General features: G+C 34.3%; 1 protein-coding gene across 1 annotated transcript; it reads right to left on the minus strand.

Moving 5' to 3' along the window:
- Positions 1-1,365: 1,365 nt before the first annotated feature.
- LOC143235646 (uncharacterized) lies at positions 1,366-12,139 on the minus strand. The gene is made up of 4 exons (XM_076473875.1): positions 11,992-12,139; positions 4,355-4,509; positions 1,927-2,037; positions 1,366-1,632 (listed from the first exon to the last, which is right to left on the minus strand). Exons 1-4 carry the CDS (start codon positions 12,026-12,028, stop codon positions 1,630-1,632), a joined length of 306 nt encoding a protein of 101 aa, XP_076329990.1. The 5' UTR covers positions 12,029-12,139; the 3' UTR covers positions 1,366-1,629.
- Positions 12,140-14,039: the final 1,900 nt, after the last annotated feature.

Below are 14,039 nucleotides of genomic sequence, written 5' to 3' on the forward strand. Positions count from 1 at the left end.
AGTTTGGTTTGAATTTCGCGCAAAGCTACACGAGGGCTATCTGCACTAGTCGTCATAATTTAGCACTGTAAGAGTAGAGGGAAGTCAACAAATCATCATCACCCATCATCTACTCTCGGGTTACTGTTTTCCCAACAAATAGTGGGATTTATCATAACTTTATAATGTTTCCATTGCTGAAAGGGCGAGCATGTTTGACGTGACAGGGATTCGAACCTGCGACCCTCAGATTACGAGTCGAGTGCCTTAACCACCTGGCCATGCCGGGCCTAGAAGAGAGGTTTTCAGAACTATGTTCACCATGTATGTGGTATCTACCGAGATCACACGGAAAATCATTTTTATGCCCATTTTTAGCAAAATACTTGATTGCATTATGCAAGAATTTATCGGATAATGTTTCTAAGTTTGCTTATTTATTTATGTATGAATGCTGATGAAGTGCTGCGCGGTACTTTATATGATGTGATGATGACAAAATTTTGTATTTTCTGCAGTTTGTGTAGTTTTTGTGTTATTTTTAACCAGGCTGGACATGCGTATTCTATAATGAGTTAATGTATGTTTTGTAGATCTTTATTATATTATCTGGATAAGTGCATTGATTTTTACCCGATAGGCTTCTTGCATAATTTGTTCATTTCCAGATTGTAGTCACTAGTGTACTGTTATCTGGTATCGTAGACTAAGCCTAAAAATTTTGCCGAGGTAGCAGTCTCTAAAAGTGATCCGTTCATGTATAACTTAGGTGGATCTCTTTTTAGTTTACTTAATCTTGTGAATAGTATTACTTGGTTTTCGGAATGTTTATTTTATTCTTTGTTTTTTGGCAGTATTCCTCTAAGTTGTTTAGAACTGGATTAAGGTTTGTTGCATATATTGTAAGCATATGTGACGCAAAACCTAAGTTTAGGTCCGATAGTGGCACATTACCCACGTATATGATAAATAAGACAGGGCTAACTACCGTGATGACGAGAAAACCCACTTGTAGAGAAAATTATATATTTATAAACGGCTGGCATGGATAGAGAAGGCTCTAGCAGAGGAGCGAAAAACGTTTCAACCTTATTCAGTCATCGTTAGGTTCACAAAGAATGAAAGGGTTACTGACCGGTAGCTCACCACATGCTTGAAGGCGGTTGTGCAATTGAGTGTAGGAATGTAAATGGCGTGCTTAGATACTGGATATATTTATTAATATAGGTATAAAAGTGTTCCTGTCTCATTATAGCCTTATTTCCTGAATAGTGGTGTCTCTTTACATTAATGACAAATAACATTGGAGATGCAAAACAAGAAGAACAACTTGCAAATTAGAAATTATTTATCTGATTATTTAATTAAGTATATGACGTTTGTGTTTGTCACAGAAGAAATTATACTTTTAAGTAAATAGCTTAATACTTCATTATACCACAAAATATTTTATGAATGTAATCCGAAGTTTTTATTGGAGTTGTTGGGCTCGTGCCGTGGAGTGGCTCCACTGTGACGTCATCGTCTGGATCAACAAAATAAACGAAGGAGCTTCTTTCACGTCGTCTTTGAGCTTCATCATTTGGAACAAGAAATCGATGAAACTTTAACATCGAAGTGGTAATGACTGACTCTTTTTCTTCCAGTTTGTTACTTGAATGACATCACAAAGAAACAAAACTCAGCTCTTAATATGCTAGTTTTATCCCAGTGTATAGTGAAAAACGTTGACTGACAATTGTATTGTTAGTATATTAACCAAATGGTTTCCCTTTCATTGTCAAAAATCCTAACAATATAAGAATAGTAAAATAATTTACAAAAGACATTTGAATGTCACATGGGAAAGGAGACTCATGTTATTTGTGTCTCATTCAGACGTTGTTTATTTTTGGTGCTTGATATTTTAGAAAGACGTACCGAACATAAAGTACATTATCTACTCACTGTTGCTGGATATAGTCCATTACTCCAGATGGATAGCAAGTCTGCAACAAGAACCAGAACAGTACCTTTTATTCGAGTGGCCTGGATCCATTCTCCTGACTTAGTCTTCAGCTGTAAGATAGTAGCATTGTGAAACGTCCAGAGTAAGTATATCACAATAGTACTATTAAATCGATTCTTAGAATACTTAAATATTCAACTCACGAGTACCTGTTACTATGAATAACATAAAGACTGCTGGCCAAAATCTTAAGGCCAATGAACATAAAGAAAAAATATACATTTTGCGTTGTTATTTGAGTAGAGCTTTGAAAGATGAAAATAAGAACAGGGAAAATAAAATTAAACAACTTTTTTTAGTATTCAATAGGAAAAATGTGAATACTATGAAATTAGCCTAAATACTAGCTGGATAAAAGTTTAAGAACATAAGGAAAAAATATGCATTTTGCGTTGTTTGACTCAACCACTTATTTGAGTAGAGCTTCGAAAGATGAACATAAAAAAAAGGGAAAATAAAAATGAAAAAACTTTTTCAACATTTAATATAAAATGCGAACACTATGAAGACGCCAAAACACAAGCTGGTGAAAAGTTTAAAACCATACTGAAACGAATAGTTAATTGATAAACACCTAAAGAAATTTAGTTATTCGTGTTCAAACATTAGCGTTGTCAACATCTCCCACTGACATCTTCTCTGTTACATTGGGTAAAAACATTGCAAAGGCTAAAAAGTTGACAGAATTTGAACGTTGCAGAATCGTCGAGTTGAGATCTTTCTCAACTTGCTATCCCTGGTGAGATTGGGTGTTGTAAAATTCTTGTTGCAAATCTCTTAAAAGACCCTAGGATACAAAACGAGAATTTTAAGTGTTCGGCTTAAGAACTATTCGCCGGCGTAAAGCAGAAATATTCGACGGGTTGTCCGGCAAGACACCAGCCGATCGTCGAACCAGATTAAGGCCCTTACGGACGCAGAATGCATCTCAAGAACAATAAGACAGCATCTACGGTTAAACTTTGCTCAGAAGCACTAAACATGGGACGTGAAAAAGTGGAAGAAGATTGTGTTGTCTGATGAGAAAAAATTTAACCTGAATGATCCAGATGGCTTCCAACGTTACTGGCATTATAAGGATATCCCGCCAGAGTCATTTTCTACACGACACAGTGGAGGATGTTTCATCATGATCTTAGGTGCTTTCTCCTTCCATGGAACAATGGAGCTTCAGGATATACAGGGGAGTCAAACAGCAGCTGGCTGCATTGGCATGTTCGAGTCAGCATTCTTATTGACTGAAGGCCCTTGCTTATGTGGAAATGACTGGATCTCTCAGCAAAACAACGCTGCAATCCGCAATCCCCGCAACACAAAGGAATTTTTAATGGCGATATCTTGATTCCTTTAGACCATTCAGCGTGTTCGCCCGAACTGAACTCCGTTGAAAATGATTAGGGGTGGATGGCAAGGGAAGTCTATAGAATTGGACGTCAATTCCAAACAGTGCATGATTTTTGTGAAACCATTTTCACCACCTGGAATAACGTTCCAGCCAGCCTTTTGCAAACGCTTATATCAACCATACCAAACCGAATGTTTGCAGTCATTCGCAATGACGGCCGTGCAACTCACTACTGAGACCTCTTGTTGGGTATTTTCTACTTTGTTTAGGACTTTTTTTTGGTATGGTCTTAAACTTTTGACCAGCTAGTATTAAGGCCAATTTCATAGTGTTCATATTTACCCTATTAAATGCTAAAAAGTTTTTTATTTTTATTTTCTTATTTTCATCTTTTGAGTCTAACAATGCAAAATGAATATATTTTTATGTTCATTGGTCTTAAGATTTTGGCCAGCAGTATATATAAGCACACAGGTCTAGAATCGCAACAAGAAATATGGTTTCGTTTGTTTCAAAATAAAAATGCCAAATGCGCAATGCAAACGTCGGGGTTCTGGGACCAAATTATAGCTTTAATAGTCTACATGTCTGTCGTTGATCTAACGAGAGACACAACAGAAGAGAATAAGTCACGGTCTTTATTATGTCTCCATCTTTAGGTCTATAGATGATCTTACAAGTACTTCGCCCGATAGGGTCGGAAAAACAAAATAATGAACGCTAAGCCTCTCGAGGAAACTGTTTGTTTATAAGTTGACCAACTGACCCAAAGAAATGTTTATTTCCATGGTGTGGATATTTTCAGCTCAGTTCATGTGATGCCCTTTGACGTGTTTTAAGTAACGGACTGAATATTTGGAAAGTGTGGACCATTTCTTTTACAGCTGACCTGTCTTGTGAAAAAATAATGTAATATTAAGTGAAATAGTTGAGTTTCTATATAATTTAATCAACTTCAACAGAACACAAACAGCTTGTATACAATTATAATACATATGTAATTTTTCTCTCAGTATCCTCACCTCCATTCCACTACTATCGTCTTGAAACAAGAAAGTTATGGTTCCATGAGGAATTTTCACATCTCCCACAGGAGGATAATACAACATTCGGAAGGATACATCTTTTGTATTTCGTCGGTGTTTGTGACGTTTCAAGAAGAAATCTTCCTCTACACCTGTATTTAATGTGTAAGAAATGTCAAAATAGGGAACTATTAATAATAAAATGTACTCAATTCCTTCGTTTCAATCTTCTGAAGATTGTACTGAAGACAAAAAAAAAAATAGAATGTGGGCAAATTTTCATAAAAGTTCGATGACAAATTAGATCTACAGATCCAGATCTGAGAAGAATGTTAATAAAATCATTTAAAATGTACATAAAACAAAGACATCAACAAACTTAATGGATGTTTCTCAAAGATCAGGAACTAAATTAGATAACTCACCTAATGCTTTTGCCAGAACTTTCAAGAAACGTTCAGCTAAAGTCAGATTGAATGAAATACATTCAAGACATGCTTGTCTCAATCCCGGTGCGTGTTCTTCAGATGGAAAACAAGAATTTTCATTTGTCACTGCGAAAGACTCTTTTATCTCATACTTGACATCTGGGTGGAGACTAAGGTGTAGAAAAATTGTATTTATCTTTTACAGTTTTCTACATTTTGAATAATACACTTGTTTGGAATTTCGCACAAAACTACTCGAGGGCTATCTGTGCTAGCCGTCTCTCATTTAGCAGTGTAAGACTAGAGGAAAGGCAGCTAGTCATCACCACCCACCGCCAACTCTTGGGCTACTATTTTACCAACGAATAGCGGGATTGACCGTCACATTATAACGCCCCCACGGCTGAGAGGGCGAGCATGTTTGGCGCGCGACGCGGGCACGAACCCGCGACCCTCAGATTACGAATCGCACGCCTTACGCGCTTGGCCATGCCAGGCCGAATAATACACAAGCAAAACATTGGAGTTTCTATGAATTAAGCTAAAAACTAGCTTGAAAAATGGAAATAAATACACCTAAAAGTCTAAAAATGAATTATATTTGGATTGCTGGTTTAAGAGGAAGTGTAATATTTGCAAGAAAGTTGGATTTTAAAAGCTAATAATCTGGAAACATTCACCTAAATATCAAAATATTATTTAAACCAGGTTTATGTATGGATATTATTGTTTAAAGAAATTGTTATAGTCTCAGAAAAGCAATTTATAATCTATGAATTCGGATGGAGGGAATAATTTAAAATTAAACATAAGAAATAACTTGAAACTTTAGGTCTTTACATTGCAAGATCTATGTACCAAAACTGTTGGTTATTAAGAGCAAAGCGACACAATTAGCTATCTCTGCTGTATTGACCATACTACGGGTATCGAAACTCTTTTTTTAGCGTTGTAATACTTCGGATATTCTGTGAACCACTAACGGGGAGAAGGAAGGGGCACTCCAATTTTTTAGAGATCAGTTAGTTTTCAGTGTCAGAAATTTTATGTTCATATTCCAACATTCCACAACCATTATTAGTGAAGCCTCTGAAAACAAACCGTATAAAGCTAGTCAGGGACAGATGATCTATGTTTACATAAAAAGTTAGTGACGGAAATATGATCTATATTTACACAAAAAGTGAGTGACGTAAAGATGATCTGTGTTTACATAAAAAGTCTGTAAGGGAAAGATAATCTATATTTACTTAAAAAGTTAGTGACGAACAGATGATCTATGTTTACAAAAAATGTTAGTGACGTACAGTTGAGCTATGTTTACCTACAAATTTAGTGACGGACAGGACATCTGATTTGTGTTTACCTATGCAGTTAATGATGTACAGATGTTCTATGTTTACCTATAAAGTTAGTGACGTACAGATGATCTATATTTACCCACATTTGGAGTGTAAACCAATAAAAACTTGTCCATGAATATTTTCAGAACGTGTTCGCTGGTAAAAAATACCAACAACACCTTAAAGCACTTTAGAGAAGTTCAAGTAGAGTGGACAAAAATTTAGAGCAGCATACAAGTACTCAAGTAAAGTCCTCAACAATTGACAGCAGCATATAAAAATTCAAGTAAAGCCCACAAACGTTATAACACATTCTAGAGTTGAAATAATGTCCCCCATTATTTTGAGAATATTACTAATCTTCAAGTAGAGACTACAACAATATTCAGCTGTGTATAAGTGTTCAAGTAATGTCCAAAAATATTTGGCATTGTAGTCTTTAAGTACAGACACAACAATTTACAGCAGTGTATTAGTGTTAAGTAAAGACCATAATACTTTACAGGAGTGTACAAGTTTTTAAGTAAAGACTACAGGAAATTAATACAGCATACAAGAGTTCAAGTAAAGTACTCGACAATTCACTGTAGCATACTAGTTTTCAAGTGAAGTCACAAATAACTTGCCGCAGCATACTAGTGTTCATGTAAAGACCACAACAATTTACAGCAACGTACAAGTGTTCAAGTAAATTCCTCAACAATTTACAGCAGCATACGAGCGTTTAAGTGCCGAAATATTTTCAGCAGCATACTAGATCTCAAGTAAAGTCTACAACAATTTAGAGAAGCATACGAGTGTTCAAGTAAAGACATACAGCAGTGCACAAGTATTCAAGTAGAGATTAAAACAGTTTATAATAGCATACAAATTCAAGTAAATTCCTCAACAATATACAGAAGCATACTAGTCTTCAAGTAAAGTCCACAACAATATGCAGCAATGTTCATTTAACGTCCAAAACAATTCCCAGAAGTGTTCAAGTGAAGTAAACAAAAATGTACAGTAGTATATAAATGTTTAAGACCACAACAGTTTACAGCAGCATAAAAGTGTTCAAGTAAAGTCCACAACAATTTGGAGAAGTGTACAACTGTTCAAGTTAAGTACACAAAATGTCCAGAAGTAAACAACTGTTTAAGACCACAACAGTTTACAGCAGCATAAAAGTGTTCAAGTAAAGTCCACAATAATTTACAGCAACATACTAGTGTTCAAGATGAACACAACAATTTACAGCAGTGAACAAGTATTCCAGTAAAGTCGACAACAATTTTGAGAAGCATGCAGGTTTTCAAGTAAAGACAACAACAAAAATACAGCAGTGTTAAAGTTTATAAATAAGTGTACAAGTGTTCCAGTAAAGTTCACAATAACATACAGCAGTGTACAAGATTTTTTAAGCGAAGACCACAACAAAATACAACAGCATACAAGTGTTCAAGTGAAGTACTCATCAATTTACAGTAGCATACTAGTGTTCAAGAGAAGTCCCTAATAACTTGCACCCGCATACTAGTCTTCAAGTAAACACCACAACAATCCACAGCAGTGTACAAGTGTTTAAGCAAAATCACAAAAACTTGCTGCAGCATACTAGTGTACAAGTAAAGTATACCACAATTTACAGCACCATACTAGACTTCAAGTCGAGACCACAACAATTTACAGCTGGTTACAAGTGTTCAAGTAAAGTACACAACAATTTACATAAGTATACAAGTATTGAAGTAAATACCACAACAATATACAGTCGTGTGCCGGAGTTGAAGCGATGTCAAACAGTTTACATCACAGTACAAGTGTTTAAGTCAGACCCACAATTTAAATAAGTATACAAGTGTTCAAGTTCACAACAAATTACAACAGCATACAAGTGTTCAAGTAAAGTCCACAACAATTTACAGCAGCTTACTAGTGTTAAAATAAAGATCACAACAATATACAGTAGTGTACAAGTGTTCAAGTAAAGACCACAACAATTTACAGCCGCATACTGGTGTTCAACTCCACAACAACTCAGAGCAGCATGTTAGTGTTCAAGTAATGCCCAAACTTTCATCAGTGTACAATTTGTCCATAACATCGTGAAGTAGTGTAAGAATGTTTTGGTTTGAAATAATTGTTTGGAGATGTCAAAGTTGCGTGATTATGCAAATAATTTCTAATGTTTTCCTGTTCTAATGTAACAGTCTCTGATGCACCGAACAACTGCACTAGAACTGATGATGAAATAAATGGTTTCTCTAATGTTGTATTTTAATATTTACGATAGATTTAGATAACTTTGACTGGCATTTTAGGTGTTTAGTAAATGTATCTATCACGACTGACCCGAATGTACAGAGTGTACTCAACTGGCTCGTTGGGTTGTATGGGTTTAATAATATTTTTATGTTTATTTGTGTGAAAGATAAAAACTGTCCATTTTTTTATTGTGTGTTTAAAACAAAACTAACATTGGCTGATCTGTGTTTTCAAAGATATCCTATATACATAAGAAATCCAAAGATTATCTCAAGTACAGCCGAAATTACACTGTTATAGATGGTTATGTTAATGGAGAGAATGAACAGTAAGTTCACTAATAATGCAAGATTTGTCTACATTTGTATTGGGAAATAGTTTCATATGTTTGATTATTAAAAGAAATTATGATGTGAGCTATGAGTTAAACCATAATTTAAAAAATAAGTAGATGTAAAAAGAGGCGAAATTCTTTCAGTACTTGATATTGGTTCATTTTATAATTCAAGGTAGAATACATAAGAATGTTCCTGCGGTTCTAAAGTGAATATATCTGGTGTGAGGGTTCGATTCCGCGAGCCGCAGATCGCAAGTCGAGCATTCTAGCCATGCTGTTATAGTTTAAGAACTGGGATGTCATTGCACGAGTCAGCTTAAGGCCATTTGTGCTGATAAATTTTCACATATATAAAAAAAGCGACTTAATATTAACAGAATATTATCAGCCTCATTCCTCTTTAAAGAAATCAGCGATAAGTCTGAAAGCTTATGACGTTAAAAATCGAATTGTGATACCTCAGATGAGTACAACTCGAACAGCCTATTTTGTAGCTCTTTGCTCAACAGTGAACAAACTAACACATCAGCGTAACGTATTTAATTTTACGACACTTAAAGATCCGATGCAAAAGAAAATTTGTTTTGAAATTAAGCCCAAAGCTACACAATGGGTCATCTGTGGTCTTCTCACCACTGGAATCTAATTCCGGTTTCTAGCGATGTAAATTCGCAGACATAACGCTGTGCCACTGTGGTGAGAGGCGCAAAAGAAACCAACAACAGATAATACTCTATAATCTCGAAGTTCTAAGTCTTAAAAATAACAGAAATTTAGCAGTTAATTTTAGTTTCACGTAAACACAAAGGTACAACATGCACTTGTTTTACACTACAACCTCTATACGTCTATTTCGGTTCTTTGGAATAATTTTCTTCTCATATTTGTAGAAGTAAATTGGTCCTTTCCACACAACTGAAGTGTTATCAATTACAATCTGTTCCAACAGTTAAGTCTTCTTAATTTTTTCTCTATTAACATTTTCTCTATTAACCCTATTACAAAATAAACCAACAAAAATTTACTAAAAGGTTTTACGTAGTTACAACGCTAAAAGTCGAGGTTCAATTCAGCGCGGTAAACAAACTGAAGATGGGACTAATATAACAAGAACAGCCTGATAGATAATATGTATCGTGTTTTGCGCGTCAGATAAGAAGTACTGATTTATTTTATATTAATACCATTACGAAAGTGTTATAAGTTGGGCGTGAGGTTCTCATACAGTAGTAAGTTCGTCTTCAGGTCCCCAGTCTTGACGAATAAGTTTCAAATAAATAAATAGTTATTTAACATGTAGCTTGTTGGCTTTTAACCCTTTATATTTCAGCACCTGTTTACCACTTTATACCATTTTCGTCTTGATTCTTTATTATTATATCATTATCTTAATACTATTGTGCAAACAATAATACATAAAAGAGACATGTTGTTGAATAAATCTAAATTATATAAACATATATTATCTATACGTCACTAACTTTTATGTAAACATAGATAATCTGTACGTCACTTTATATGGTTTGTCTTCAGATGTTTCTCTAATAACAGCTATGGAATGTTGGAATATGAACACAAAACGACTGACACTAAAACTGATCTTCACAAAATTGGATTGCCCTGCCCTTCCCTCCAGTGGTTTACCAGCAAACCGAAGACTTAAAACGCTAAAAGCAGTGATTCGATTCCCGTGCTGATGTCGATACAGCAGATATAACCAATTGTGTAGCTTTGTGCTTAATAACAAACAGTTTTGATATAGAGATTTTCCAATGGAATAATATAATTGGTTTCATATTATTTTTTGTTTTTAATTTTAAAATATTCTCTCGATCTGATTTCATAGATTTTAAAGATCTCATTTTCAGATCTTTAAGTATATTCATTTCCATTTCTATAGCCAGTTTTCAGGTTAATTTAGAGTTAATCCATAACTTTTCTTGTGTGTTTTTGAAAACATAGAATAAGTATAATTTTTCTACACCTTAAATTGATCCGGATGTCGATCATGAAATAAAGTTGCTATTGCAGTGACAAATGAAAACTCTTATTTTCCACTTGAAGAACATACACCGGGATTGAAACAGACATGTCTTGAATATATTTCAGCGATTCTGACTTTATCTATCCATTTCCTAAAGGTTATGGTAATAGCTTTAGGTGAGTTATGTACATTTTGAAAGCATTCTTCTCAGATATGGATCTATGGATCCAATTTCTCATCGTACTATATTGAAACTTGACAACATTCCAGTTTCTTTTTTTGTTTGTTTTCAGTAATTATAATTACGTGCAAAAAATATTTTAAAAGATTAGAATAAAATAATTGTGCACATTTTATTATTCTTGTCTTTATATTTTAATGTAATAAATAGTTCCCTATTTGCACATTTATTTCACATTAAAATCAGGTGTAGCTGAAGATTTCTTCTTGATACCAAGAAGTTAAAAGTGGATCATTCCGAATGTTGTATTATCCTCCTGTGGGAGATATAAAAAATCGTAATATTGCTCGTGTTGGAGAACATACAGATTTGGAAACATAACGTTCTTGTCCAAGATTATTCTGGGGGAATTGAGGTGAGGATACTTTGAAAAATTATACAAAAAGTCATTTTTGTTATGATTTTATAGATTTTGTTTCTTTTATAATGAAGTTGAAGAATCATATGAAAACAAAACAGTTTTACCTAATATTGCATTCTTAATTCGAAATGCAGGTTAGGTTAAGGTTGCTCTATAAGAAATGGTCCACACTTATCAAAAATACATCCCTTTTTAAAGGTTGGTTCTCCTTGTATCTGCACACCTGAAAGTGTAAACGTTAATTTGTTAAGTTAAAATGAAGGGAAAAAAATCTTTCACCTCAAAGACCAGGCAATACACTGAGTTTCAATTAATATTTAATAAAATATTAATCTTCACCATGTTTTATACCGACTAAGGATCTCCCGCTAGTACCGCAATGAGTCTTCGGATTTACAACGCTAATATTAGGAGTTCGATTCCCCTCGATGGACTCAGCATTTAGCCTGATGTAGCTTTGCTATAATAAAACACAAAATTCCATTTAAGGCTTTGTTTGTTGTATCTCGACAAAGGACATCATAAACACTAAGCAATGGCGAACAAGAAAGAATGAATAATTGAAATAGTGTTATATGCACTTCTTACAAAAAACCTCTCCTGGACCAGTAACTAATAATATAATTTATTGTGAATGTAATATGACACATTCGTTACTATTACAGGATATTAATAAACAAATTGTTCACTTACCGATTTCTTGCATATCAATTATAGAAATGTTTTCCATTATTAACAAACACGTTTATTTCCAGTTCGAACATTTTGCTTATCTCTAGACTGTGTTACAATCAGGTTGCTCAGTGGCCTGTGTTACAGTATTAACGCTGTAAATCAATGTATTCCCTAAATTGTCGATTGTAACTGCCTTAAATAGGTGATTGACTTATCTCTAGTAACAGTTTCTCAAGTTAGAGGGCAGTAAAACCGTTTAATTTCGTCGCTTTCCTCGTGATTTGATTTCCTTCCAAATGATACGATATGTATCAATTCTAAATCATATCGCACAAGAGCACTCTCGTAATTGGTCAATCCAAAGATCAGAGTTCTTGTATTGCTGTGACGAGAATAACAGTGCAAATAAGACTTATTCATCTGAGAGTTTGTAAAAGTTTTTGGTTTAATTTACAAAGTAAATAGAATCCATTGTATTTTGTTGATACGTTCAGCTGTTATAGCAATATTTAATATGTACAGCAGTATTCGATCAGTTTATCTCAAGCAACAATTTAGTGTGTGTTTAGATTTTATGGAGACATCCAAATAAAGCAGGTAGAAGACGTAAATTACATAGTTATAAAGCAGCAAAGTTAATATACGGGATTATTTATACACATCTAAATAGGTTACTATAAATCATGCTAAATATTTACTTTTATAACATGTTTACAGGGATATATATCTTTATATATGTATATTTCAACTTTCGTAATAAAACTATTTATTTCATGTATTGTTTTAAACTAGAGTGACTAAAAATCAGTAGAAAAGCTACTAACATATCGTAATTAAATATTTCGAAGATGATGGCGCTTTGAAAGGTTATCAAAAGTTTATTCACAAGACTTGGAGCCATGTTTATACATGTAGGTGTGAACTATACAGGTTCACAAGTTTTGAATTTCGCGCAAAGCTACACGAGGGCCATCTACGCTAGCCGTCCCTAATTTAGTAATGTAAGACTAGAGGGAAGGCAGCTAGTCATCACCACCGACCGCCAACTCTGGGGTTACTCTTTTCTCAAAGAATAGTGGGATTGAAGATCATATTATAAAGACCCCACTGCTGAAAGGGCGAGAATGTTTTGTGTGATGGGGATTCGAATCAGCGACTTTCGGATTACGAGTAAAGTGCATTATACACCCAGCCATGTCGGGCCCGACAAGGTGTTAAGGTTGGAGTTGAGGGGATCTGAATTACATTTTTAAAATTGTAAATGGAATTGATGATGTTGATGAATCAAATTTTTCGTACCTAACATCGATAATTATAGAACTATGGGATACAAATGTAGATTTAGTCAAGGTAGAATCTGTTTTACCTGAAGACAATTTTATTTTTTCTAACAGGATGGTTGCCTTGTGGAATGGGTTAACTTCAAATATTTTAAAAACAATACATTTGAGTGAGTTTAAAAGAAATCTTGATAAATACATAAATGATAATATATTTTTTGAATTTAATAGTTTTAGTTTGGCTTAGAGGATGAAACAACCGAAATGTACCAATAGCTTACTTGTTGTCCCTAAACTTTACGTTAATCAACATTTTTTTTAAATATTGTTTACTGTGCAATGTCGTTGATTTTTTCACATACGATGACATACGAACCAGGCCACGTAGTAATTAATATTATAGCGGCCTAGTATCTAAAATTACTTTTCATCTTCTGGAGTCGTGAAGAAAGAAAAATAACATGGTGAGTTTTTTACAGGTAGTGAAATCAATATAAAGTGAGAATCATTAGTAGTCGAAATCTCTGACCTTTCGGAAACCATGAGAAAAAAAAAAAAAGATCGACTTCGCCTCTCGTTTTGGAATGCGTTTACTTCTGTGTAAGTTGATGTGACTGTGGTTTCATTTACCGACACTGGTGCAGCTTATCAGTGGTACGAATCCACTGTATTTACGTATTCGTACACCATACCACTTCAACGGAACCCAAGTTCATGTACTATGGGGCAAGCTATAAACAATTTATTTGTTTTTCTTTTAGACCTTAATCCCAGTTGTTAGTCGAA

The sequence above is a fragment of the Tachypleus tridentatus genome, chromosome 2 (genome assembly GCF_004210375.1).
Source record: "Tachypleus tridentatus isolate NWPU-2018 chromosome 2, ASM421037v1, whole genome shotgun sequence".
NCBI lineage: Eukaryota > Metazoa > Arthropoda > Merostomata > Xiphosura > Limulidae > Tachypleus > Tachypleus tridentatus.